The sequence below is a fragment of the Phocoena phocoena genome, chromosome 12, assembly GCF_963924675.1.
Source record: "Phocoena phocoena chromosome 12, mPhoPho1.1, whole genome shotgun sequence".
In the NCBI taxonomy this organism is placed as follows: domain Eukaryota; kingdom Metazoa; phylum Chordata; class Mammalia; order Artiodactyla; family Phocoenidae; genus Phocoena; species Phocoena phocoena.
The window spans coordinates 16943372-16968874 of NC_089230.1; the positions used below are offsets into that span (position 1 = coordinate 16943372).

Below are 25503 nucleotides of genomic sequence, written 5' to 3' on the forward strand. Positions count from 1 at the left end.
AGAGGGAACTTTCCCTAAGTCGCCAGTGTTGCAAGCATGGCCTCAATGATGACCTTAAACAACCTCTAACTTCTGGACTCCTGAGCCGTGTGAAGGACCAAGACCATCTAACTTGGTCTTCAATACTTGCCTGGAATCTCATAGAAAGAGAACTGAATATGCTGATCTTACTTGTCTCACTAACTACACTTTAAAGGATGAAGAGAGTTTCCAGCTAGCTCCCATCAATTGTGTCCACCACCACATTCCCGCACCTTTGATGAGAAGTAATTTAGCTCATGCAGTGTTTTCTCCCCACACTGTCTTTTGCCAAAGCTCTGGAACAGAGCACACCAAATTAGGCCTCTCTGTCTAAATGGGAAGAAGTTATTTATTCCACTTCCAGGCAGGCTTCCTTTCCTACCAAGAAGCTGCTTTCCAACGTTCCCAAACACTGTGGAATGACTATGGTAACCCCAACTCTTAACCAGCTAGAAGGTGGGGAAGAGCAGTTGAGCATCGTATCAAGGATCATCTGTCAATTCACAGCCATCATTTCCTTGCATGGTGAAATGTCCAAGGAAGCCACAGAGTATCCTATTATTCGAGGTCAAAATTGCAACATTCAAGAACTCAGTGCAATAATGAAGTTGTTGTTTGGCTGCAACCTTGCCAAAAAAAAAAAAAAGGCACTAACTGTGCCCCCACAGGAGAGCCTAATTAATTTTAACAGTCTTTTGCCACATGAGAATACTTTCTTAAAAGAAAGGAATAATGCCCCTCCCCACCCCCCTTCACACATGCCAGGGGACAAAGTTACAGGAAAGAAGCCCTTGGCAACAATGACGCCCATGTGCCTGCCTGGGCCAGGGTGTCAGGCTCCTGGGGTGATGGCTTTCTGCCCCCAACGGATGCTTCTCAGCCTTAATCGATTCCATTATACTAACTCCTACCCATGTTGAACACTAAATCAGTGAACAAAAAGGAAAAAGGATCAATAGTTATTTGACAGTTATGACATAAGAAATCTCCACGTGGACTGACTTAGGGAAAGAAATGAAACTGCACAAGAGTACCAGCATCTTACTTAGAGCGGAAGTGAATGACGTCTACTTATGGAATATACAGCAACTTAGAGCGGAAGTGAATGACGTCTACTTATGGAATATACAGCAACTTAGAGCGGAAGTGAATGACGTCTACTTATGGAATATACAGCAACTTAGAGCGGAAGTGAATGACGTCTACTTATGGAGTATACAGCAACTTAGAGCGGAAGTGAATGACGTCTACTTATGGAATATACAGCAACTTAGAGCGGAAGTGAATGACGTCTACTTATGGAATATATAGCAACTTAGAGCGGAAGTGAATGACGTCTACTTATGGAATATATAGCAGCGGTGCCTAAACTATTTGGTGGGTCCCTTATCCAATAGGTTTTTTCAAACATAAAAGGAATTTTTAAAAAAATTTTTTTTGAAGGATCTTCATACTGTTTTTTTTTTAAATTAATTTATTTATTTTATATATATTTTTGCTGTGTTGGGTCTTCGTTTCTGTGCGAAGGCTTTCTCTAGTTGTGGCAAGCGGGGGCCACTCTTCATCGCGGTGCGTGGGCCTCTCACTATCGCGGCCTCTCTCTTGTTGCGGAGCACAGGCTCCAGACGCGCAGGCTCAGTAGTTGTGGCGCACGGGCTTAGTTGCTCCACGGCATGTGGGATCTTCCTGGACCAGGGCTCGAACCTGTGTCCCCTGCATTAGCAGGCGGATTCTCAACCACTGCGCCACCAGGGAAGCCCCAAAAGGAATTATTAATAAAAGAATTATCTGTTCCGAGTTACTAATTTTCTCATCTCTACTCGAAGTAGATTTATGGAAAATCACAAAATAAATAAGGATTCAATTGAATCAGTAGTTTTCAAACATTTTTTTAAAGGCAGAGGTACTGTTACTCAGAAAAGATCCACGTAGTCCCCTAATACATAAAAGATGCTTAAAAAGGAGCTGGTCCAGGGCTTCCCTGGTGGTGCTGTGGTTGAGAGTCCACATGCCGATGCAGGGGACACGGGTTCGTGCCCCAGTCCGGGAAGATCCCACATGCCGCGGAGCGGCTGGGCCCGTGAGCCATGGCTGCTGAGCCTGCGCGTCCGGAGCCTGTGCTCCGCAACGGGAGAGGCCACAACAGTGAGAGGCCCGCGTACCGCAAAAAAAAAAAAAGGAGCTGGTCCAGATAAGGTCCAGATAAGGAACCATGTTGAGCCTTTTCTTCTGCCTCTCATTCCTAAAATGGTCTTAAGGTCACCACAATGAAACAGAACAACTTGAGAAGCACTGAACCAAAATGAACCCAAGACCTATATAGCAAATTTAAATTAATAAATGCAGAAGTTTTGGTAAGATACTTTCTAGTAAATGTACAACATGGAAATACCAGCACACATATAGATTATATAGACCTAAACTCTGTATTTACTGTTTATCACATGGAACTTCAAATGCTCCACTAATCATACACATAAGAGTCTTTATAAAACAGCCAAATGAATTTCAATGCACCTGAGAGAAGAGTTGTGTCTTCCTTGGTTATCTTGGTAAAATCATGAAAAATGGTGATTTCAAAGAGGTCTTAGCAACATGGAAGAACTATAATGAAATGTTAAGTAAAAAAGCAAGAATTACATTGCTGATGTAAAAATGCCCAGAAAAACACGGAACGGAGACTTGCTAAAACACCAATATGGTTATTGCTAGGTGAGAAATTAGGGTGGTTTCTTGTTTCTTTAAATTTTATTTTGTTTAAAACAAAAAGAAGAAAACAAAGAAGGAAGGAGACAAGGAAAGAACTAGCCTAGACCTCCTCCTTTGGGCTGAGAGTCATTAAAAATGTAGTGCATACCGGCCAACAGTAAAAACATCCTTTCCCCTTAAGCTAAAAAAAATTAAAATTCAAATGCAATCTTTTAATGAATACAAAAATTTGATCATTATCGCCCCAACTAACACTCATTCAGTCTGACAGCCACAGACCTGGGTTAATCCTTTCGGGATCTGAATTTTTTATCTCAAACTAGTGCAGCAGCCTGCAGAGTAATAACGCACGCGCAACCGTGAGAGGGCTGACGGAGGGGATGCTGGACCAGAAGCAGCCCGGCTGGGCAGGAACACATTCCCAGTGCCCCACTCACCACATCCAGGTCCTGGGAAACCCGCCGTTTCCGCAGCTCCTCCATCCTCTCGCACACGTCGGAGAAACACGTATTGTAATAATCTGCATACTGTTGCGCCAGGTCATCGATGTTTCCCAGGGAGCCGTCCTGAGGGTGAGGAGGGCAGGGGGACGAAACGGGAAGAGAACAAAGGCGATCAGTCCACCTGCAAACGCCCCACACCATCTAGTCTTCCTCTGTGCAGCACTTATACTAATAACAGCTGGCATTTTTTCAGTGGTGGACGTGTGCCAGGCTAAATTTTACATGCGACATCACCTAATGCTGAGGACAGCCCTGGGACACAGGACCTATTGTCCTCAGTGTGTACAGATGGACAAACATCTACACACTCAAAAAAGCTGAGTGACAGCCCAAGGATTGCACGGCTACCAAGCAAAGAAGCCGGGCCTCCAACTCAGGACTGTCTGATGCCAAAGCCACGGTTTTAACCCACATCCCTGCCTGCCTTGCAGGGCCAAGAAACCCCTGGGAAAGCCACTGTGTCGGTGCGAGGCACCCTAAAGCCCAGTCGGTGGCTGCATCAGAACCTCTGCGGAAGCGTTTGAGAAACCCAGATGCCAGGACACCACTCCTGGGAATTCTGATGGGAAGCTGAGAATTCAGAAGCCAACAGGGGATGCTGCATCTGGGACACACCTGAACCATGCCTCCCACGAGACCCTCAGAAAAGTGGGAACTCTTATTCCCTACATCATTCAAGTACAGAAGCAAGAGAACAAATTCAGCTAAATAAATAAGGAAACATATCTGTCTCTCCACTGAGGGACGGGCCCGGAAGCTGCTCTGAAGCCCACACTCCCAAGTTCACATCCAGCTCTGCGGCCACTGCTGGTTCGGCAGCCTTAAGCATGTTTCCTAATCTCTGGCAACGCTGGGATACCTCCCCGTGAGGAGTGATGAAGTAACGTGACACACTCAGAGCTTGGTCCTTCACAGTCCTCCTGGCACATAGTAAGTGCTCAATTTACTTAGCTAATAATAGTCACTACAAATAATGTTTCAGATTGTAGTCTTCCTTTAGGGGAACGGATTCCTAAATTCATGTTTGAACACATACACAGAGGATGACAGCAATGCTGTATACATTTGTAGGTTATGCCATTTTGTCTATTCATTCCTTCAGAGAAGCATCTCCCCTGCCCCTTTTCACCTCCCAACAAGGTCTTTCTTTGGTATGAATAAAAGACCCTACCAAGATAACCAAGGAAAATGATTTTACCAAGATAACCAAGGAAAACACAACTCTTAGACAACCGAAAAAGTACACACACATTTTCCCTGTGACAGACCACTGGTCAGCCCTGTCTCATAGTTAATGCCAGCACACCACCCTTGGTGCACATGTCTAAGACTGCAAAGCACACTTAGACGCAGACAGGCTTTGGGAATTAAGAGATCTTCAGTGCTGGTGCTGAAATCTCTTCAGAATAGTCATCATGATCTCAAAGTCTGCAAACATCAAGTGTCAATCAAAACTGAAGATGAAACACCAATGAATGTTGAATTCTCATGCTTTAGATGTACTTCCTTTTTAGAGTTTTTGCTTCTCTGCTATTTATACCGTACTGTTTCATTTAAATTTCCTTCACGCTAACTTCCTTTGTGCTACTGAAATAAAATTACAGTATATACAACAACAAAAAAAGAGTTCTTCAAAAGCCTTTCTGCTGGGACTTCCCTGGCAGAGTGGCACAGTGGTTAAGAATCTGCCTGCCAATGCAGGCGACACGGGTTCGAGCCCTGGTCCGGGAAGATCCCACCTGCTGCAGAGCAACTAAGCCCACGCGCTGCAACTACTGAAGCCCGCACGCCCAGAGCCCGTGCTCCACCATAAGAGAAGTCACCGCAATGAGAAGCCCCTGCACCGCAATGAAGAGTAGCCCCCGCTCACCACAAGTAGAGAAAGGCCGCATGCAGCAGTGAAGACCCAATGCAGCCTAATTAATTAATTAATTAATTTTTAAAAAGGCTTTCTGCTAAAGATCTCAAGGCCCTGGTCAGGATACGTGGGTCAGAGCAAGTGACCATCTCTATCCCACTTCTGCATTCACCAATTTCACAAAACTGACCAAGTGGGGAAACAGAATTGAAAGAAATGATTTTTTTTAGAAAAGATTCTTCCTTTGTTACCAATAAAGTGTTCTATGCTTGAGGTAATTGCCTCAAAGTCCCCAGTACAGAGCTAGGGATGGGAAGCTCTTTACAAGAACAGTAAGATGTTTGAACGTGTCTGGGCAAAAGTCAGTCCCTCCCCTCTGAGACAACAGGCTGGATGGACACAGTAGAGGTGGCAGGAGCTTACCCTCCCCCCAAAAAGGTTTGTCACGTTTCCGGTAGGGAAAATAAGAAGGAGTCAAATGGAAGTCTGCTGCCAGCCTCCGAGGAAACGCACAGAGGAGATCAGCCTACCAGTCTTTGCTTTACTGCCTTTGGTAGAGGTGAGGCTCCCGACAAATTGCATCATGAGTCGGATTACGATCCTGAGGTCTGCCCTGACTCGTCTCAACTCAACAGCACATGCCCCACGGGCCACAACATGAAAATCTACAACCTTCTGACCGGTCTTCTTGTCTCCTTCCCCATTTGGCCTCACCTGCCTTGGATCCAGTCACCAAAGTGACCTTGCAAAACAGAGATCAGACCGGGTCTCTCTCCCCTAAGAATGATCCGTGCCACACACATCACACATTCTACAAATAAACCCCAAACTTACCAGCCCGGGTGGAGAAAGGGGCTGAGGCCTGCCGACGGGGAAGACCAGAGGAGCAAGAGAAGATGGGCAGCCCCTACAGTGGCCGCTCCCCCAGCCCCCATGCCACCCCCAACACCAAGAGAAAGTACTGGAAGAAACTTTAGGAAAGAGCGAGGGCGGAAGGGCTGCTCCCATGGGAGCATCTGTTCCAGCCAACGACCAGGACTATGACAGCAAAGTGCCCAGCGAGGCAAGGGCTCCAGACCACCGCTGCCTCGGCCACCAACTACTACTTTCTTGGACTAATCAAGGCCACCTGAAAGAATTATAAAAATGATAATTTATACAGCTTTGTTCAAATTGCTTTCTTTCCTTTCTCTCTCCTCTCTCATACATCCTAGGACACCTTCAAAGCCAACTGTTCACGTCACTTCTAAAGTTTCTAGGCTTCTGGTCAAACTTTTTTTCCTAATAGTGAAACAGTCTCATTCCCTACCCCTCACTGCCAATCACTCGGAACTCCCCAAATATTTGAGGGCCTGGGAAATATCTGTTGCTCGTGAGGAAGAAAGCCGCTGTTCAACTCAACTCAGGCCAAAGACAGCAAACATTTCACACCCTGCAATAACCACTCCTCACTTGATGCTCCGCAAATAATAATTTAGAACAGGGTGGCACAGCTGCCTCTATGTGTTTTCAAATCACTTTCCAGATGTTCAGTGAGTCCCCATAATTACCACTTTCATCAGTCTTGATCATTTAAAGCCAAGAAAGACAAAATAATTTTTTAAAGCGTGTGTGTGTGTGTTTTTTAAGTACGTCTTGTCTGCTATGCACAGAAAGGAAATTTTTTCCATCCCCATCACATGGAACCAAGGAGCCACATGACTTTCTCTTCAACCACTCCAAATCCATGCTTTTTCAGGACTGTCTGGAGACCCCTGCATCCTTTCTGTCCAACTTGTTCTTACTTGATATAGTACAAACCTCTTCGGTAAAAATATTTACTTCTATTAAAATATTTGCAACATTAGTCTCTAGGGAATTTAAATAATGCAGTTGATGTTTTAATAGCACCACACCTCGTACATCTTTTTTTGGGGATGTGATGTTCATGTCTGACTGAACACCCCACAATGCTAATGCCAAGAGGCATTGATGTTACAAAATAAACTTCGAAATATGCAGTATGACTTTATAAATTTTGATATTTATTATAATAAATACATTAAACTACTTAAACAGATTCCTTTTTTTTTTTTTTGCGGTACGCGGGCCTCTCACTGCTGTGGCCTCTCCCGTTGCGGAGCACAGGCTCCGGACGCGCAGGCTCAGCGGCCATGGCTCACGGGCCTAGCCACTCCGCGGCATGTGGGATCTTCCTGGACCGGGGCACGAACCCGCGTCCCCTGCATCGGCAGGCGGACTCTCAACCACTGCGCCACCAGGGAAGCCCCCAGATTCCTTTTTAAACTTTTTTTTCTTTTAAGGTGTTAACAGTTTCTACTGTAGAGTGTATTACTTGTCTAATCTGTTTCGTTTCTTATTTTCCCCCTTTGGTTTCGCATGCATTAGGCTGAAACAATATTAGCTCTGTGTTTAGGAACTCAGAAAAATCTTATTTCCTCAGAATAGCCTTTTTAAAGTAAATTGTGAAATTCTGTGACGCATAAACTTTTTTACAAGAATTTTCCCATCACTGTCTACCAAAAAAAAAGATACATGCAAATTCAAGCTCTCTTCCCGTTTCTTATTACAAAACCAGGTCACAGCATTTTTCCATATGACCATCCATTTCACTTAATATGAACTTAATTTAAATCTGGGTCCCACTACCAGCGTCAGCTCAATGGAAGACTAACTTGTATAATTTTCCTATGAAGCCACAGCACACATTTATACCAAACACCCATCTTTTTTATACAACCAACATAAAAATATAGAGATAAGGGGCATTGTACCAAACAGTTCAGATCGGGTGAACTGCTGTTACAATTAAGGAGAAAAGAAACAGAGCATTGTTCTCTCAACAATTGATTTAATAGCATGTCTGAATTTTTACCCCAATGTACTTCTGTCTCTGGAAAATGTGAAAACTAAAAGTACTATGAAAACAGAGGCATTTGTATCATTACTTTTTTCGTTTTTGCTCTCTTCTTTCCCCAGATGTCATTTATGCTTTAGAATATCTTGACAAAGTTTAAGGGGAAAAAAAGAAAAAAACTTCTCTGAAAACACCAGGAGACACAATGTAATCTGTACTGCTGTATGCAGATTACATGCAAATGAATGGAAATGAACTCTTGGTCCTGCGATTTTATCTATCTGTAAAGACAGAGCCCTAAGGGAAAACTCAATGTGTTGCTCTGAATCCCCAAAGTTGAGGGGAAGAAAGGGAACAGGACTCCTGGCTCATTTATTTCACACATCTCTACCTTTTCTGTCTATAATAGTAAGTACGTACATGATATATTTTATGAAATATAAATTATATGTTTTATATCCACTGCTCACTATTGTTTGGGAGGGGGATGAAGATATATTCATATATAGAAATACTTGCATCAGCCCCCTACCAGATAAATCCACTAAAAGAAATCACTACAATAAAATAAAGCCTAACTGATTTCTTGAATGACTTCACAATGCGTTCTCACTCTTAATTAGCTTGTGTAAAGATTTTGAGGTGATAAACACTTCCAGCAACCTTTCAGGTGAAGTTGCTACTACCATAAACAAGACTTTAATTCCGGTTTCCTTGTTCAGCCTCACCGAACCGGTGAGATGTCAATGTTTGCACCAGCTCTGTCATCCCATCCTGCCATATCATTCTGGAGAAATTCATTGAATATGTAATAACTGATCTCAAATATATTTTCTCTGAGGTATCTCTCTCAGCATTTCTGCAGATGGTTTGAGCTGAAATACAGTTTGTCTCAGGAAAGTTTTTTACACATAACAACCAAAAACATACACCAGAGGGACAAATTAAGTCATACTGGTGGTGAGAGAGGGCTCTGGGGGCACACCCACATGGCAGGCGTTTGGAGGAGGGCTGATTTCACATCTTCCACTCTCCTCCCTCCAAACCACCGAGAACCTGCCGGAGCCCCTGTCTAACTCTTGCTTTGGCAAATATGATCTTGGTGCCCGTGGCCCCCACTATCATGCATCAGTGGTCTCCAGTTAACATAAATCCCTTCCTGAAGCATGAAGAACAGCCTCACAAGCTGCCAGTATTGGCGATCCCCTCCTTCCCAGCACTCTCTCAGCAGCTGCTTCCAAAGGCAGTGGTCTTCAGGGACTTCCCTGGCAGTCCAGTGGTTAAGACTCCGCACTTCCAATGCAGGGGGCGTGGGTTCAATCCCTGATCAGGGAACTGGGATCCCTTCCCACATGCCACGGGGCAACTAAGCCCGTGCGCCAACAACTACTGAACTCACGCACCTCAATGAGAGAGCCCGCTGGCCGCAAATTACAGAGCCCAGGCAAATCCACATCTGCTTCTCATCAACTCCAACCTTGATGCCATCGGTGACCTACAAGAGAAGCTGGAGTTCTTCAGATGGCTCAGGACCCCCAGAAGATGACGGAGACCTGGCAGGACCTGGACTCGCTGGGGGTCCGGGCACCACTTCACGCTAGCAAGGTAGATCAGTGACACCACAGGGGAGCCACCACAGTGCCCAGTGCCCTCCACTAATCTTCAGAGTCTGAAAAGTATGGCTACTGCCGATTCACTTCTGACTTCTGGGTTGACACAGTCCTAAGTCATCACACAGTCCTAAGATATTCTGTGACATCTGAGACCAGCATTTGTTTAGACAACATTGCATAGCACAGAAGAGTACAGAACAGAACAGGAAATGCTGGCATACATCCCATGAAGAAACAGGACTGTTTCCTGCAACATTTTTTTCAGTTATGTGTGTGTATAACTGTACCGAATCACAATGTAAAATACATCTTCCAGTGAATCTGTGGCCAAAAGTTTGAAAGTCATTGGTGGAGTCTGTCTCTCGGGCTGCACCCTAGGGGTCCTCCCACTTTCGAGTCCGTTCTAGAGCTCCGTGCACATGGGTCTCCTCGGGACTCTCTCCCTCCTCCTCGGCTTACCCCTAAATGCAGATGCTCCCCAAAGGCTCTCCCTGTGTTCTCTTCTTGTGGTCCCTGCTCTCCTGAGGGAAAGCTCATCTGTGGCTGACCTGATTTAAAGCCACAACAGAAGCATTTTTTTCCTTCTCCTCTTCCACCCTCAGGCTCAGAGCAGCCTGCTTGACCCCAGGATACGAAAAGCCTGAGATCTTTAGCAAAAATGTTATTACCAAAATCTTATGCATGAACTAGTTATCCCTAATTATCTGCTGGGTATGTGCTGGGAAGGGATTTGAACAGCTTGGTTTAAATATGAACAAACTCAGTTTACAGGCCATGGAGAGGAGTAGCTACAACAAAATGGAATGAAAAGGCCTCCTCGTGGGGAGAGCGTGTGCTGGCATCTTTCACGTCATGATGATTGTCAGGTGTGATGAACAAAGTGATCAGAGCTATAAAATTATGTTCTTCAATCATCAACACCTAATGGGATACTTCATTAATTCAAATAATACTTACTGAACACCTGTGGCATTCCAGGTGCTGTGCTGGGAGCTAAGTATACAATATAAAATCAAGAAACGTGAATGCTAATTATTACTGGACAGAAAAGCCAAGTATGGCTGTATTTTAAGGCAGTCATATAATTAAGTCATGGAAATTTGCTGAAGGGATTTACTAAACCGTGTGCTTAGTATAAGGTCTTTTTGGAATTAAAGGCTTTGAAAGATCCCATTCGCTGGGCTATCGGTGGCTTAAAAAGAACATTTCACAGGAACCTTCAGAACTTGAAAAGCGCAGGGAAAAGACTAGAATGTTGACAGTTGGTTCTAAAAACCTCAAGTGCAGATTCACACTTAAAATGGACAAGAGGATTTAGCAGAGGACAATTTTAGACTCAACTCATTTCTCCTTTCCAAACTGCCCGAGCTTAACCGAATCACAGATTTGGGAAGAACAGCAGAGTGAGCTAGTTGGGTGGGAACGAAGTCAGAATTTCAGACCAGAGTCACAGATTTTGATGAGTATGACTCACACTTTGCACTTTCTCTGGCTGCCTCTGGCCCATACTCATGAGGATATGGGCATTCGCAGGCATTGCACCAATCAAAATCTGACTGGGGGGAAAACGTGATCTATGATATTCTTAGAAACCTGGAAAAGAATAGATTGATCTTAGAACAATCCTGAAATTTCTGGTTAGGATGTTAATTAAATTTTGCATAACGTTTGAGTTTGCCACATTTTATGAAAATTATATTCTACCCTGGCTTTAGCAGAGAGTCAGGAGGTGTGGTGTACATGGAGTCAGACGTGCACGTGAATCCAGTTCATTTCCGAGGACTGCTCCTGAGGGCAGTGCGACTGTGTTGTTTTTGCTTTTCCTTTAAATTTTTTAAAATTTTTGGTTGCATTGTGTCTTCGTTGCTGCGTGTGGGCTTTCTCTAGTTGCGGCAAGCGGGGGCTACTCTTCGTTGCGGTGTGCGGGCTTCTCATCGTGGTGGCTTCTCTTGTTGCGGAGCATGGGCTCTAGGCACGCGGGCTCAGTAGCTGTGGCTCGCGGGCTCTAGAGCACAGGCTCAGTAGTTGTGGCGCACGGGCTTAGTTGCTCCACAGCATGTGGGATCTTCCCGGACCAGGGCTCGAACCCGTGTCCCCTGCACTGGCAGGCGGACTCTCAACCACTGCGCCACCAGGGAAGCCCAGAGTGACTGTTAAGTGAAATGTGGACGTCCTGGTGACCTGATCAAACTGAAGGCATCACGCTTACCACCCACCATTCAGTGTTATAAGTGCTAGTATTGATTAAATTCTTTCTTGGTGATGCTGCCAAAATTCCACATTTTTAAGAACCGGCAGGTAGGGACGTCCTTGGTGGTCCAGTGGGTAAGACTCCATGCTCCCAATGAAGGCAGCCCGGGTTCGATCCCTGGTCGGGGAACTAGATCCCGCATGCGAGCTGCAACTAAGAAGCCCACATGCTGCAACTAAAGATCCCATGTGCCACAACTAAGACCTGGAGCAGCCTAAATAAATAAATATTAAAAAAAGAAAAGAAAAAGAAGAACTGGCAGGTAATACCTAAAGAGTGTTATCAATAAAAATTCACATGACTTACAAACCTGAGGATACTGAACACGTGGCCCATTACCGAAAAACTTTGTAGCCCTTAACTTATATTTTGATAACTCTTAAAACTCTTTCTTCATCTCCTTAGCTGTAGACAAATGCCTATGCCTATTCTTCCTACATATTCATATTCCAAACTCTCCATCCCCACCAAACTTTCATTCTGGATTCCAGTAGTCCAGAGATTAGCATCAACCCATTTGATCCGTGCCAACATTCACAGGGTCATTCACTTATCCCCGAAGTTAAGAGATAACTAGGTCTTATAATGTGTCATAAATAAGTGCTAATATAATATTTCTTCTCCAATATCTCTCAATGTCTCAAAATATTTCTCCATCCTAATCCTAGCAGTGTTTCAAGACATCAACCAAGGTTCCCAGCTATTCACCCCCTCTCCAATCCCATCTCATTTATGACCCACTCTATACCCCATGCCCACTGTAACTTTCAAAATATAAATCTTGAAAACTATAAACGTCTCCTAGTGAAGATGTGACAAAGTCAGTCTGCTGCTGACAATACAAAAGCCTTTTCACTTGTACTCTGTCTGCCTTTCTAGCCCCCCACCTGTGGCTCCACCTCCCCCATCCATGTACCAGTTTTGGCCAGATCAAACTACAAGCAGCACTACATCATCCGCGCTCCCCCCCATACTATTTCTTCTGCCTGGAACACCCTTCTTTCATGCCACTGACCCTGCAGAGAGCAGCCCATCCTTCGCAACTGCACCTGACCTTCCCACTGCATAAGCATAACCCACACATTCCCCGTGAGGTCTGCGATTTGCTTCAAAGTCATGGGGGGAGGGGAGAGGAGTATAGATGAAACAAGATTAGCCATGATTGATAACTGTAGTGCTGGCATATGGCTGTTCTTTAAAATATTCTCTCTACTTTGGTACGTAGTTGAACTTTTCCATTTTAAGACATTTTTAAAAAGTGACTCTCGCTCATTTACATGGTGGTTGTCCCCAGCACACTTTAAAGTCCTTGAAAGTTGAATCTGGGTCTTATTTTGGCAACCTCAGTCCCTAACACCATGACAACACCTGACACTTGGCAATTACTCGAGAAATATCTATCGAATATACGAATGAATGAAAGAGGGAAGGAAGGAATAAACAAAAGTTAGTAGAATGATCTCTCCCCTTCCTGAGGGTGCCGGATAACGATAACATTCATTCTGTAACTATGCGATGACATTCCATCCACCAAACCAGCATGTCACATATAATGGTGACCTTTCACAGGCTCAGTCTCCCTGCCCCCACCAACCTTACAACAGCAATTCGCTCTAATGGGTAAAACATTCAAACACGGAATATATCACTAGAAACAATGACAAATGAACTGACTGAGGGTGTGGGAACAATAAAGGTAACTCCTCTGACTCAGGGGATGGCCTAACCTGTTCCCAGAGGAAGAGCTCCTGGGGTTGGCTGATGGATCAGTGCAGAGGTGTGGCAGGACAGGGGCCAAGAGACAGAAGAGAACCTAGGTTTGAAGATTCTTCATGTATAGGAATTAATGATTCCTAATAATCTCCACTTAATGCTGATAATTCTCAACATGTTAAGGGTCATAGATCTTGGAAGAATCCCACGGAAATTTTTTATCCCTAGAAGATTTAGGACAAAATTTCTTGGTGCAATGGGCTTCAAGGTCTAAAGGTTCAAGATTAAAGTCTCACGTTCTTCTCTATCCTGACAGAAAAAGCAATTAAAGTGTTTGGAATTCGTGTAGTATAGGGAACTCTACTCAATGCTCTGTAATGACCTGTATGGGAAAAGACTCTTAAGAAAGAGTGAATATATGTATATGTATAACTGAGTCGTTTTGCTGTACACCTGAAACTAACACAACATGGTAAGTCAACTGTACAACAATAAAACTTTTTTTAAAAGAGGTGTTTGGAAACAAAGAGAGTGCCTTCCTTAAAAAGGCACTGAACACACCTGGAACTTTTCTGGTCGAATCCTCTGCATTAAGCTCCCATCAGGGAAACCAGTAGGAAAACACACCTGGAATGCAACTGGCTCGGGTGCTGTAAGAAAGCAAATACCAGAGCAACGCTGTGGCCTCTGAAACATGCATATTCCCTTTTTTTTTTTTTTTAACAAATTTATTTATTTTATTTTTATTCTTGGCTGCACTGGGTCTTCGTTGCTGTGCACAGGCTTTCTCTAGTTGCCTGGAGAATAAGCCCTGCATATTCCCATTATGGGACTGAGCTATCGTGAGCTGAAGAGATACCTGTTTGTTCCTATTTACTGGAGATGATTTTAGGGTCTTTCGCTCATGTGACACCAACTGAGTGGTTTCTTTCCAAAGTCAGGGAGAAACCAGTTCACCCACTGCCCTGGAAAAACTCCCAGTGGTCCCCAAACAACTCTTCACCACACACCTAGCCCCTTCCCAGAACATTTCCTGACTTAGCTTCTGACATTTGCTCCTCTGACCAGCTCCTTGATCTCCAGGACACACACAATAGCAATCAGGGCACTAAGGACTTCATTGAGGACTCAAAGGCCTGCTTGTGAATGTGAATGTAGGGTGAACACAGAAAATCTGGCTTCGTTCTGTACCACATTCTGACCTTTCACGTATAGGAATAATCAGATTTAAAGACAAAATTACTGCTCTCGTTCCGGGCACATGCGTGAGTATCACTGTATCTACGTATCTGTCCATCTACGAATGTAACCACATAAAATATTACATGACATGACAGCCATACTTTTACTTCAATTTTTGGGGAAGACAAGTTCTTTCTTAACTACATCATTTCCCCTCAAGATGATTTCAATTTTCATCATAAAAGACTTTCATGTTCGCCAAGAATATAATGTGAAAATGCTCTGAAAAAGCATCTTAAGCACATGGATCTGTTCTTACTCTTAGATTAAAAACATCTTGAAAGTTGACAGTGAAGACGATTTGCTTTCTACCGCATTCTATACATGGTTACGATGAAAACTTGACGGGCTTCTTAGGAACTAAGTGAAACAACAACAAAAATCTAAGACGAATTGACACCATTCTAACTAAGTCAATTATCACAAGAATGAAAATATTCAATTTGCTAACAAGCTGAGAACTTACTAACATCACCACTGGCTTTTTCATGACACCCGCAGTTTAAATTTCTAACATACAGTTTTCTTTTTTTTGGCTGCATTGGGTCTTCGTGGCTGCGCCCGGGCTACCTCTAGTTGCGGCGAGCGGGGGCTCCTCTTTGTTGCGGAGCACGGGCTCTAGGCGCACGGGCTTCAGTAGTTGCGACTCGTGGGCTCTAGAGCGCAGGCTCAGTAGTTGTGGCGCACGGGCTTAGTTGTTCCGTGGCATGTGGGATCCTCCTGGAACAGGGCTTGAACCCGTGTCCCCTGTGTTGGCAGGTGGATTCTCAACCACTGCGCCACCAGGGAAGCCCTGATGTATACTTTTTTAAGAGTAATTCCCTTCATCAAAGAATTAACAGTTTTCCTCACACCTGTCAGAATGGCCATCATCAAAAAGAACACAAATAAATGCTGGCGAGGATGTGGAGAAAAAGGAAGCCTCATACACTGCTGGTGGGAAGGTAAACTGGTGCAGCCGCTGTGGAAAACGGTACAGAGGTTCCTTAAAAAATTAAAAGTAGAACTACCCAACAATCTAGCAATTCCACTCCTGGGTATATATCCGAAAGAAACGAAAACACAAATTCGAAAAGATACATGCACCCCAATGTTCATAGCATTATTTACAATTGCCAAGATATGGAAGCAACTTAAGTGTCCATCAACAGATGAATGGATAAAAAAGATGTGGTATATATATACAATGGAATACTAATCAGCCATAAAAAAGAATGAAATAATGCCATTTGCAGCTACATGGATGGGATTAAGACATTACCATACTAAGTGAAGCAAGTCAGAAACAGAAAGACAAATACCATATGATATCACTTATATGTGGAATCTAAACAAATAAAACAAACTAGTGAATATAAGAAAAAAGAAGCAGACTCACAGATATACAGAACAAACCTGTGGTTACCAGTGGGGAGAGGGAAGGGAGGAGGGGCAATACAGGGGTAGGGGATTAAGAGGTACAAACTATTAGGTGTAAAATAAGCTATTAGGTGTAAAATAAGCTACAAGGCTATATATTGTACAATATGGGGAATAGAGCCAATATTTTAAAATAACTATAAATTGAGTGTAACATTTAAAAACTGTGAATCACTATTTGTATATCCATAACTTAAGTAATATTGTACATCAACTATACTTCAATTTAAAAGAAAGAATTAACATTTTTATCTACTCATCAGCCAAATCTTGTTTCTTGCAATAGCTTTACAGGTCAATGTTTGCTCTGACATAGCCCCCTCCTTCCTATCCATGATCTTGGATTCACAAAGAAACACTCTCACTAAAGGAAATGAATGAGTTAAAACACATCTGCCGCCTGCCTGCCTGCCTATCTGAACCTTTTTATTCTTCTTAATTGCTGCATTAAAAAAGGGCAATTTCACTTTCTTCTCTGTGATATGTATGGGACATTTTTATTTTAATTGTTTGCCACATTGCGGGGGGGGGGGGGGAGCCTACAAAGAAAATTATATGCACTACTCAGGCTGGGACCTGGGACCTGGGACCCTTTGCTGCAGTGCCTGCACCTAGACAAATGTCTCCTCCAGCAACAAAATACAAATAAACTATAAGGCACTAAAAATAACTGCATGCATGTGCAGTTGGGGCAAATTATGGACAAAAAGATACAAAAAGATGAAAAAGCCCAACTGCCACTTCTGAAGAGCCAGGAGCAAAGGCAGGGGGTCGGGAGCAAAAGCAGAGTACTGGGCATGCCCCCTGCACACAACGCCACCAAAGGGGTGGGCAATCCACCAAAGCCCCCCCTCCGGCTGGACCCCTGGACACACCCCTACCCTAACCCCATGAAAGAAACCAGCTCATCAGGCCCCCCTTCGGGGAGCAAGCCTGCAAGGGAACCTGCTGTTTGCTCTCAGTAAGGGGCCCCAATAAAGCCTTGCGTGTGTGAATTTCTTGTCTGGCCTCTGATCAATTTCTAGCGATTAAAGAGGCCAAGAACCCTGGTTGGTAACCCTATCAGGCCTCTTAAAGGGTTGCCCAGTTTTAAAATGCTGATTTTGTCAGGATGGGCTGTGCTTTTCCGTTCACAAAGCACGGCAATTTAACAGCTGTTGTATTCTGGGAGATCAAAGACTGGGCTGCCTCCTTTCAACCCTGCGCACCCTCAAAACACAGCAGCTGGAGAGACCCTGTTAGAACCTATTCGGATCCTGCCCCTCTGCTCAAAAGCCCTATTCAGGCTCCCCTCTCACTCAGAGTAAAGGCCTCCATCCCCCCATGACCTGAAAGACCCTCCCCATCTGCACCTCCAACCAGCACCTGTCTCCTGCCTCATCTTTTTTTTTTTTTTTTTTTTTTTTGCGGTACGTGGGCCTCTCACTGTTGTGGCCTCTCCCGTCGGGGAGCACAGGCTCCGGACGCGCAGGCTCAGCGGCCATGGCTCACGGGCCCAGCCGCTCCGCGGCATGTGGGATCTTCCCGGACCGGGGCACGAACCCGCGTCCCCTGCATCGGCAGGCGGACTCTCAACCACTGCGCCACCAGGGAAGCCCTCCTACCTCATCTTATGACTCTCCCAGGCTCACTGCCCCCAGGGACATACTGGCCACCTCTTTACTTCTCCAACGGTCCAAACCCACCAGCCCCAGCCCGGACTTTGAACCTGCTCCTCCCTCGGCCTGTTGTGCTCTTCCCACAGTTACCTGCCCTCCCCTCACCTCCTGCAAAGGTGACTCCAATACCCTCTTCTCAAGGGTCGTCCTAGCTAACACCGCAACCTCCCTCTCCTGTACGCACAACCTCTAACCCCACTCTCTGCCTTATCTTTCTCTTTACCACTTTGCAGCATCTAAACTAGTTTGCATGACTCCGAACTTTTCCAGTCTCTGTCTCCCGACTAAAGTGTAAGGTCCACAAGGGCAGAGATTTTCCTCTAAGTTTTGTTTACTGTTCAGTGTTGAGGACAGTGCCTAGGAGACTCTCGATATAAATTTGCTGAATGATGAGTGAAAGAATGAATGAATGAAATAGAATGCTCAATCCACAAGCACTGTGCCAGACACTATACACTCAGGCCCTGGGGAAGATGGACATAAACAATTCATATACTGCTCTACATTTTAATTTATTTTTTCTAAATAACAGATCTACTCCTCAGTCCTCAGACTTAAAGTAACTGGCAAGTTTTAGCTTCTAAACGCCCATGGCTTCATCATAATTTAAAAGGCCAATATTAACTCCGCTGGTGCCTTTTGCATGTGTATCATCCTGTTCTCTTTGTACAGTTTCTAAAGAAACAAATGGAATATATAGTTCAAGGTGTTAATTACATCAGCTTATTAAAAACAAACTCCCAAGACGTGTCAGTTCTATCACTTAGCACTTTTATGTTTATGTAGTTTATTCGTTTTGTAAATGTGAGAAAGTCAAACATAGTAAGACTGCAAAACAGCCAGTACCAAAGGAAAATTCTTTCTCTTACACAGACAGGCCTTTTAAAGGACTGGCTCCAGTATGCAAGTTTGAAAATGATTAAAGGACATGGCAGTGGAAGCAGGTTTTTACATGACAGCGTTTCTGAATTCGTGGTAGGGTGATGTTCTGCTTCCTTATGTAATATAAACAATTTCACATAATCAGAAGAGACGTATTCACAGTATTCCACACTGTGAAAATGAGTGAGGACTGTTTCAAGACATTCTGTATATCCTGATTATAAATGATCTAGCTTAATAATGCCAAATCATTTTTTATATTAGATTTAGAGAGAAAGTTCTGTAAAGACTCTCAAAAGGCCATTAAAGTTAACTCTTCCCCAACTGCAGCTACTTCACCACCCTCCTGGAAACCTGGTGAGTGAAAGGCTTCCCGCCCTATTACTCTCTTTCCTTACTTTGCCAGCACCTGAACCCACAGGGCCTCCTGGCTCCATGCCCAGACTGAGGTCAGATGTCCCCACCTCCCTATAAACAAGTGTGGCCACAGAGGCTTGACATGAGTCACCGGTGACAATGCAGAAAAGTCAATTTGAATTTCCATAGAAATAATTCAGAAAACATCTAAAAAGGTATTAGTCAATTAATTTCAACCTCATTTCATTTTTTCCTAAAGATGAGCCCAGTGACTTTAGCCTCTTCTCTCCCATCCCCCCTTCCGTGGCAACAAAACCACTAAAATGTACGAAACATGGAGGAAGGAAGAGCGTTAGCCATTCCCGAAAAATATAGTTCCATGAGGCTGGTACTCAGACAGCAACATTCAAAGAGATAACCAATGGAAAGATACCAAGCCTGAGGTACTTGGCAATATACTTCACTAGATTTTTTTTTCATTATAAAATTTTACTTATTACACAAATATATTTCAGTCCTCATTGAGACTACCATATTAGGTTGGAACACATTTTTGAAAAGGCAAGAGACCCTAAATAACACCAAACCAGAGAGAGGATTTAATAGGAGAACACCAAGATGGCACTGTTCAAAGACATGGAAAGGAGAAGTCTGAGATGGGAACATCTCAGCCCACTACACTCAAAGAGCAGAACTCAAGGATTAGTGGCTGGGACTAATATTTCAAAACTTTCCAGGAATCCCCTGGCGGTCCAGTGGTTAGGACTCCATGCTTCCACTGCAGGGTGCGTGGGTTCCTGCAAGCCACAAGGCGCAGCGAAAAAACAAAACAAAACACAGCTTGCCACAGACTACTTCTGTGTGAATTTCTTCCCGAGGCCAAATCTTGCCAACTATCTTTAAATAGACAATGATAGCTAATCACCTACCAGTTTCTTAAAGTTGCACTGGATTTTATCCATATTCCGCAATTTGTTTCTTAATAAAAGATGTCCGGGGAATTCCCTGGTGGTCCAGTGGTTAGGACTCCATGCTTCCACTGCAGGGGGCCTGGGTTTGACCCGTGGTCAGGGAACTAGGTCTTATCAAATTGCCATTGGTGCTCACGATGTTATATCATGACCAACTCTGGATTATCTAGCTTCAAAATTTTTACTGCATCATAAAGACATTGCCTTTGTCCAGGCAGAAACAGTTTCGGTGTGTGAAGCAGATACAACTACAAACAAAAAGCAATGTGTAGAAAGCCAAGAGACGCATGATAAAGTCCAGCTTCCAAAATGGCCTATTCCTCTTCCATGGCAGGGGGATATACCTAAAGGAAGGTCCCTCCTATGCTCTGTGTTCCCTTAACGTTTATGCAGTCACTCTACCTTGCATGGGTTTATTCCTAGTTCTTTCACATCTGCACATTCAAGTACTCTCTCCAATACATATTAGCTCTCCTGGGCCAATGCATGCGTCTTCTTGCAAGGCAACGCATCTATAATCCTTTGCAGTGCCTGCCACAAGGTAGCACAGGTAGGTGTTTAACAAAAGCGCAACGAATGAATCCTTATCTTGGGGAATATGGTACAGCATACAGCTTCAGACATCATATGGATGGCTTTAAAATGATTTGCTTTTGTTCCATTTGATCAAGTTTGCAGAATAAACTGGTAATAGAATGGGGGCAGGGTATGTGTGCATGCACGTGCATGCGTGTGTGTGTTGGGGAGGTTGAAAGATGAGAGGTAGAAGACAATTTAACGTTTATTGAGTGTATAAATACCTATATATGTAGATAGATGGATAGGATACATATACCTATATTATATCTCAGGTATTCTTGCAAGTTATTTAACTTAAAACATACAAGACAACATAGGTTTCGCTAACTGTACCATACCAATGAGAACAGATACTCAGGGAGGTAACAAATGTGTCCACTGTCACACAGCTCATGAAGAGCAGACCCAGGCTTCAAGCCCACCCCTGCCTGCTCCAGAACCTGACTTCACCATCCCAGGAGTATGGACTTAGAGCAGTTGGGCATATAACAAACCTTAGCTAACCTTGCTGCTTATTTAAATCATCAAGCCATCTATTAAGGCCTTCCACAGAAGGTACACCTCCATTATATTTTTAAGTAAAAGTGAGGGTTGGTTAGTAACACTCCCAAGACTGCACAAGTGTACAGCTGAATCATTCATTCAACCACAAATGAGGAAACATATGCCTGGGTGCTTGGCCAGGCCAAACAAGTTGGCACATCATCCAATCCATCGTCTCCTCCTGAGGCTGGGATCACAGCTCATCCAGCAGCCCTCGAGGGACCGGCTCGTGGCCCAGTGGGAAAAGCTGAGGCTCGGAAATGCTGACACAGCTGCTCTGGAGGCCTCTGAGGGGTGCCCCCTCCCGAGCTCTTTACCCCAGCACTGCGTGCAGGAGCATGAAATGGCAAACAGGCGCTGGGTGCCAGGGAGCAGAAACTCAGTGTCTCCCCACCAATTCCCCCCTCCCCAGTCTGGGCAGGAGAGCTGGCCTTGAAACTTACAGGCTGGAAAGGGTGGGTCCAGATCTAGGCTTGACCTCAGCGCAGCGCCCGGAGGGCAGAGGGGGCTGTGTGTCATCACATCCTGGTCACCCCGGCCTGCCCTCCACCAGGACAGCTTCCTGAGGAAATCCCGATGGCTTCAGAGAAATGGGTGGCCCAGCCCAAGTATGTAAACAGGAGCAGCATGTTTTGTTCTCCGTCCCTGCACACCCAAGTGAGGTCTCGACTCCACAGCTTCTTTGGCAGCAGCAGGGCTGAGCAATGGCTTGGATGACTAGCATTTATTAATACAAGTCAAGTATGTGCATGGCTTCACTCAACGGAGGACCGCTTAAGACTGAGGCGGTCTCTCCTAAGCTTTTAGCTTAAGAAAGAATAATCACAATAAATAACAAAAAGACATGCAGTCTTAGGCATGTTCCCTAACCAAAGGTCAAAATGCTTTCCAGCCTGGAACTAGTCTACTCAGGTTCATACCCTCCTGGATAGAGATTAAATTCCATAGTCAGGACCAAGCTCCCGGTAACTCCCCTGAACTTATCAAGGTGCCTGGCACGTGGCAGACACTCAGTAAGGTTGATTGAATGAAGAGTTTTCTCTGTGAAGTGAGAAACTCCCTCCCAGTTGGCTATACACTGGCGCATAAGAGTATATATGCACACCAAGAGCACTGCACTAAAAATTGGAAAAGAAAAACAAAGGGAAATAAAACGACTGAGTAGAAAGGATGCTGTCCTACCCCATACCCAGCCCCTTCGCTCACATCAACCCCATCCACCGTATCTCATGTTTGTGCTCGTCCTTCGGAATTCTCCTTGGGACCAGGAGAGTCTCAAGGCCAACGGGGGCCCAACCTCTTCTCAAGATGAAACGGTACCTGGCTTCTGGTAACTCAAAATGTTAAACATAGGACTGATATACATTTTCTCCTAAGGTGTCTTAATAATTATGGAATTTTTGTTCATTATACTCCGGTGTAGAACTGTCTCCCTTTCTCCACCCTGCCCATCCTTCCTGTCTGCCCATCTTACCAGGCACAGACACACAAAAAGAAGGGTGCTGCCAGACCCTGATGCTGCCAGACTGAATGGCGAGCCAGCACCTGGCCATCACAGACATCTCCAGTGTAGCAGTGGCTCAGAACTCCTTTTAAAGAGATTCACGTATGCACCAGAGTGCCGTGGAAACCAATATGGGCTGTGAAGCCAGAATTCTTGGGTTTATTCTGGCTACACAATAAAGTTACACAGTTACACAGCTCTGTGTGACCCTGGACAAGTACTTAACCTCGCTCAACCCAATCTGTAAAATGGGGTGATAATGAGAGCACCTACATCTCATTTCATCTCACTGGACTGTGCAAAGTTTAAAAGAAATAACCCCCCAATAGCATTTAGCACAGTGCCTGTCACGTAATAAGCACTCAATAAATCTTAGCTAGTGTTACAAGTACTAAAAATCGAGAATTGTCTAAACAAAGCCCTAGGATGCACCTATCTGTAAAATATTTTCTTTTTAGAAACAGTAACACAGAGGTATTTGAGATTTTTTTGAGCCATTTAATTAAGTTTGGCAATTATTCCCCTACTGAGCTTTTTAAACACAAAGTTTCATGTAAATATTATTTGGAATCAGATTTTTAAGTACCAGAGACTGCACGTGTGATTTTGTAGTTTATACCAACTAGAGATATCAGCCCAGGAAAAAAGCTCTTCCCCTTGTCATCAACAATCATTTGGACAGTGGGATCTGCCTCTTCCATGTGTGGATTCTACCACCACCACAGGGTCCGACGTGGGTGCCCTGGTTTTCTCAAGCAGCTGAGAACAGTCCTGTCTGCTCACGTGGGTCACTGAGCACTGGGAACTCCAGCCAAATGATATCCTACAATAGTGACCGTGCAGCTTTTCGTCACTGTGCTTCCTGAGAGGAGCAATGAGGTCAACGTGAAAATATGTCAGCATGGGAAGGGGTAGAGGGAACACTGAAGGTCTTTTCTTAATCGATCAAATTAGAAATTGGGAAATTTCAAGAAAACTGAGCAGACTGATTTGGGCCATAAGCGTAAAAAGTTAGCTCAAGGGACGTCCGTGGTGGCGCAGTGGTTAAGAATCCACCTGCCAATGCAGGGGACACGGGTTCGAGCCCTGGTCCCGGAAGATCCCACATGCCGTGGAGCGACTAAGCCCGTGCGCCACGACTACCAAGCCTGTGCTCTAGAGCCCGCGAGCCACAACTACTGAGACCGTGCGCCACAACTACTGAAGCCTGCGTGACTAGAGCCTGTGCTCCGCAACAAGAGGAGCCACCGCAATGAGAAGCCCGCGCACCGCAACGAAGAGCAGCCCCCCTCGCCGCAACTAGAGAAAGCCCGCACGCAGCCAAAAATAAACTAAAAAATAAATAAATTTTAAAATGCTCTGAATTCAGAACACAATGATAAAAAATTTATTAAAATAAAAGTTAGCTGAAGAGTGTAGCCACACGAAGGCCACTCAACTTCTTTAGCTCCCCTACCACATACCCCCCCCATCCCTTTCACCTGTGAGCCTCAGGCATGATGCTAGCCTCCCCGCTTCTCTCATCCGCCACGCCCCCTGCCACCGAGAATCAGCAGCCCAGGCCCATCGTTTCTCCCAAAAACATCTCTCAAATCCATTCCCTCCACGACCTTAGCTCCCCACCGTCACCCTAGCCCTTGCTGGATCAAGGCTGCGTCACTGTCACGGTGATGGCTGAGTCCAGCACCTCTGCTCTGCGGTACAGGCCACACCGCCTTCTAGGGGAAGTGAGGATTCTGGTCTACTCAAGAGGACAAGGGCACATGATCAAGGCTGCCCAACTGGGTGCCCTTCTGGTCCTAATTAAATTTCCCAAGTGGCCTTTCTCATTGGAAAGAGCATGTCATGGTAGTCCAGTCTGCTGGTTAGCTTTAAACTCTCCCTGTAAATCAGTTTAATGGCACTGGGTTTACCTTGATTTCCCATCCCCACCCTCACAACCCCAAACAATCTCCTTAGATGATCAGACAAAACACCTAAGTGTCATCCTCAGTTCTCTGTCCCCCTAACAACCAGCCCAAATTCAGAGGCTCTACCTCTAAGACCTATTCCACATCTGTCTACTTCTCTCCAACACCAGCACTACAGCCTGGTCCAAGCCACTGCCAACCCATTATAATCCGTTTTCCGCAACACTGCCAGTGGTCTTTTAAAAACATAAGTTCATTTAAATGCTCCAATGGCTTCCAATCATGCTTAAAATAAAATCTGGACTGTGACTGATGTATTCTGGCCCGACTGTCTCTTTGACCCACTCAGATCTCCAGCAGTCACTAAGCAATAACCTTATATGGGCCTTGTCTACGTTCCTAAAGTTCACCAAGTTCATTCTCATCTTGGGACCTTCGCAGCTGATGTTCTCTCTGCCTCGAGAAGTGCTCTCCCCCACGATACTCATTTCCAGCTCCTTCCTCGACCACCCTATTCAAATCTAGCCCCTTGGTAAACTGGATTACTTATTCCATCTTCAAAGAGCTGAGAGTTTTGTACAGAAGAGACTGCAGAAAAATAAATTATATAACATGTGTTTATATCCTGCCTTCTTTCACAGTGAATTTGAGGTGGCAATTCAAAATAAGTGATGAATACTTACACAGGTAAGGAAAGAGCCGTCCTTGGCCCAAACCTACATACCGGTCATGCTTTTACACAGGGTCCAGACATTTTAAGTCAAGACACTTAGAGGGCTGCCATCACCTCCCCAAGTCCGGACAAAACCTCCAAGTAAATGAAATTCTTCTGGTGCCTTCTGAAGCTTTGTTCCTCCCAAGTATCCAATACTTTCTCGTGCTTACACCTTATAACTAACTTCCGGGTCACAGC

The 25503-nt window shown here is 44.6% G+C and overlaps 1 protein-coding gene across 1 annotated transcript in view; it reads right to left on the reverse strand.

Moving 5' to 3' along the window:
* The window catches only part of SASH1 (SAM and SH3 domain containing 1), a 185217-nt gene that overhangs the window by 142299 nt on the left and 17415 nt on the right, over positions 1–25503 (reverse strand). The window contains exon 2 of the mRNA XM_065888739.1: positions 3168–3296. Coding sequence (XP_065744811.1) covers positions 3168–3296 — 129 coding nt within the window. The remainder of the gene's footprint in view (positions 1–3167; positions 3297–25503) is intronic.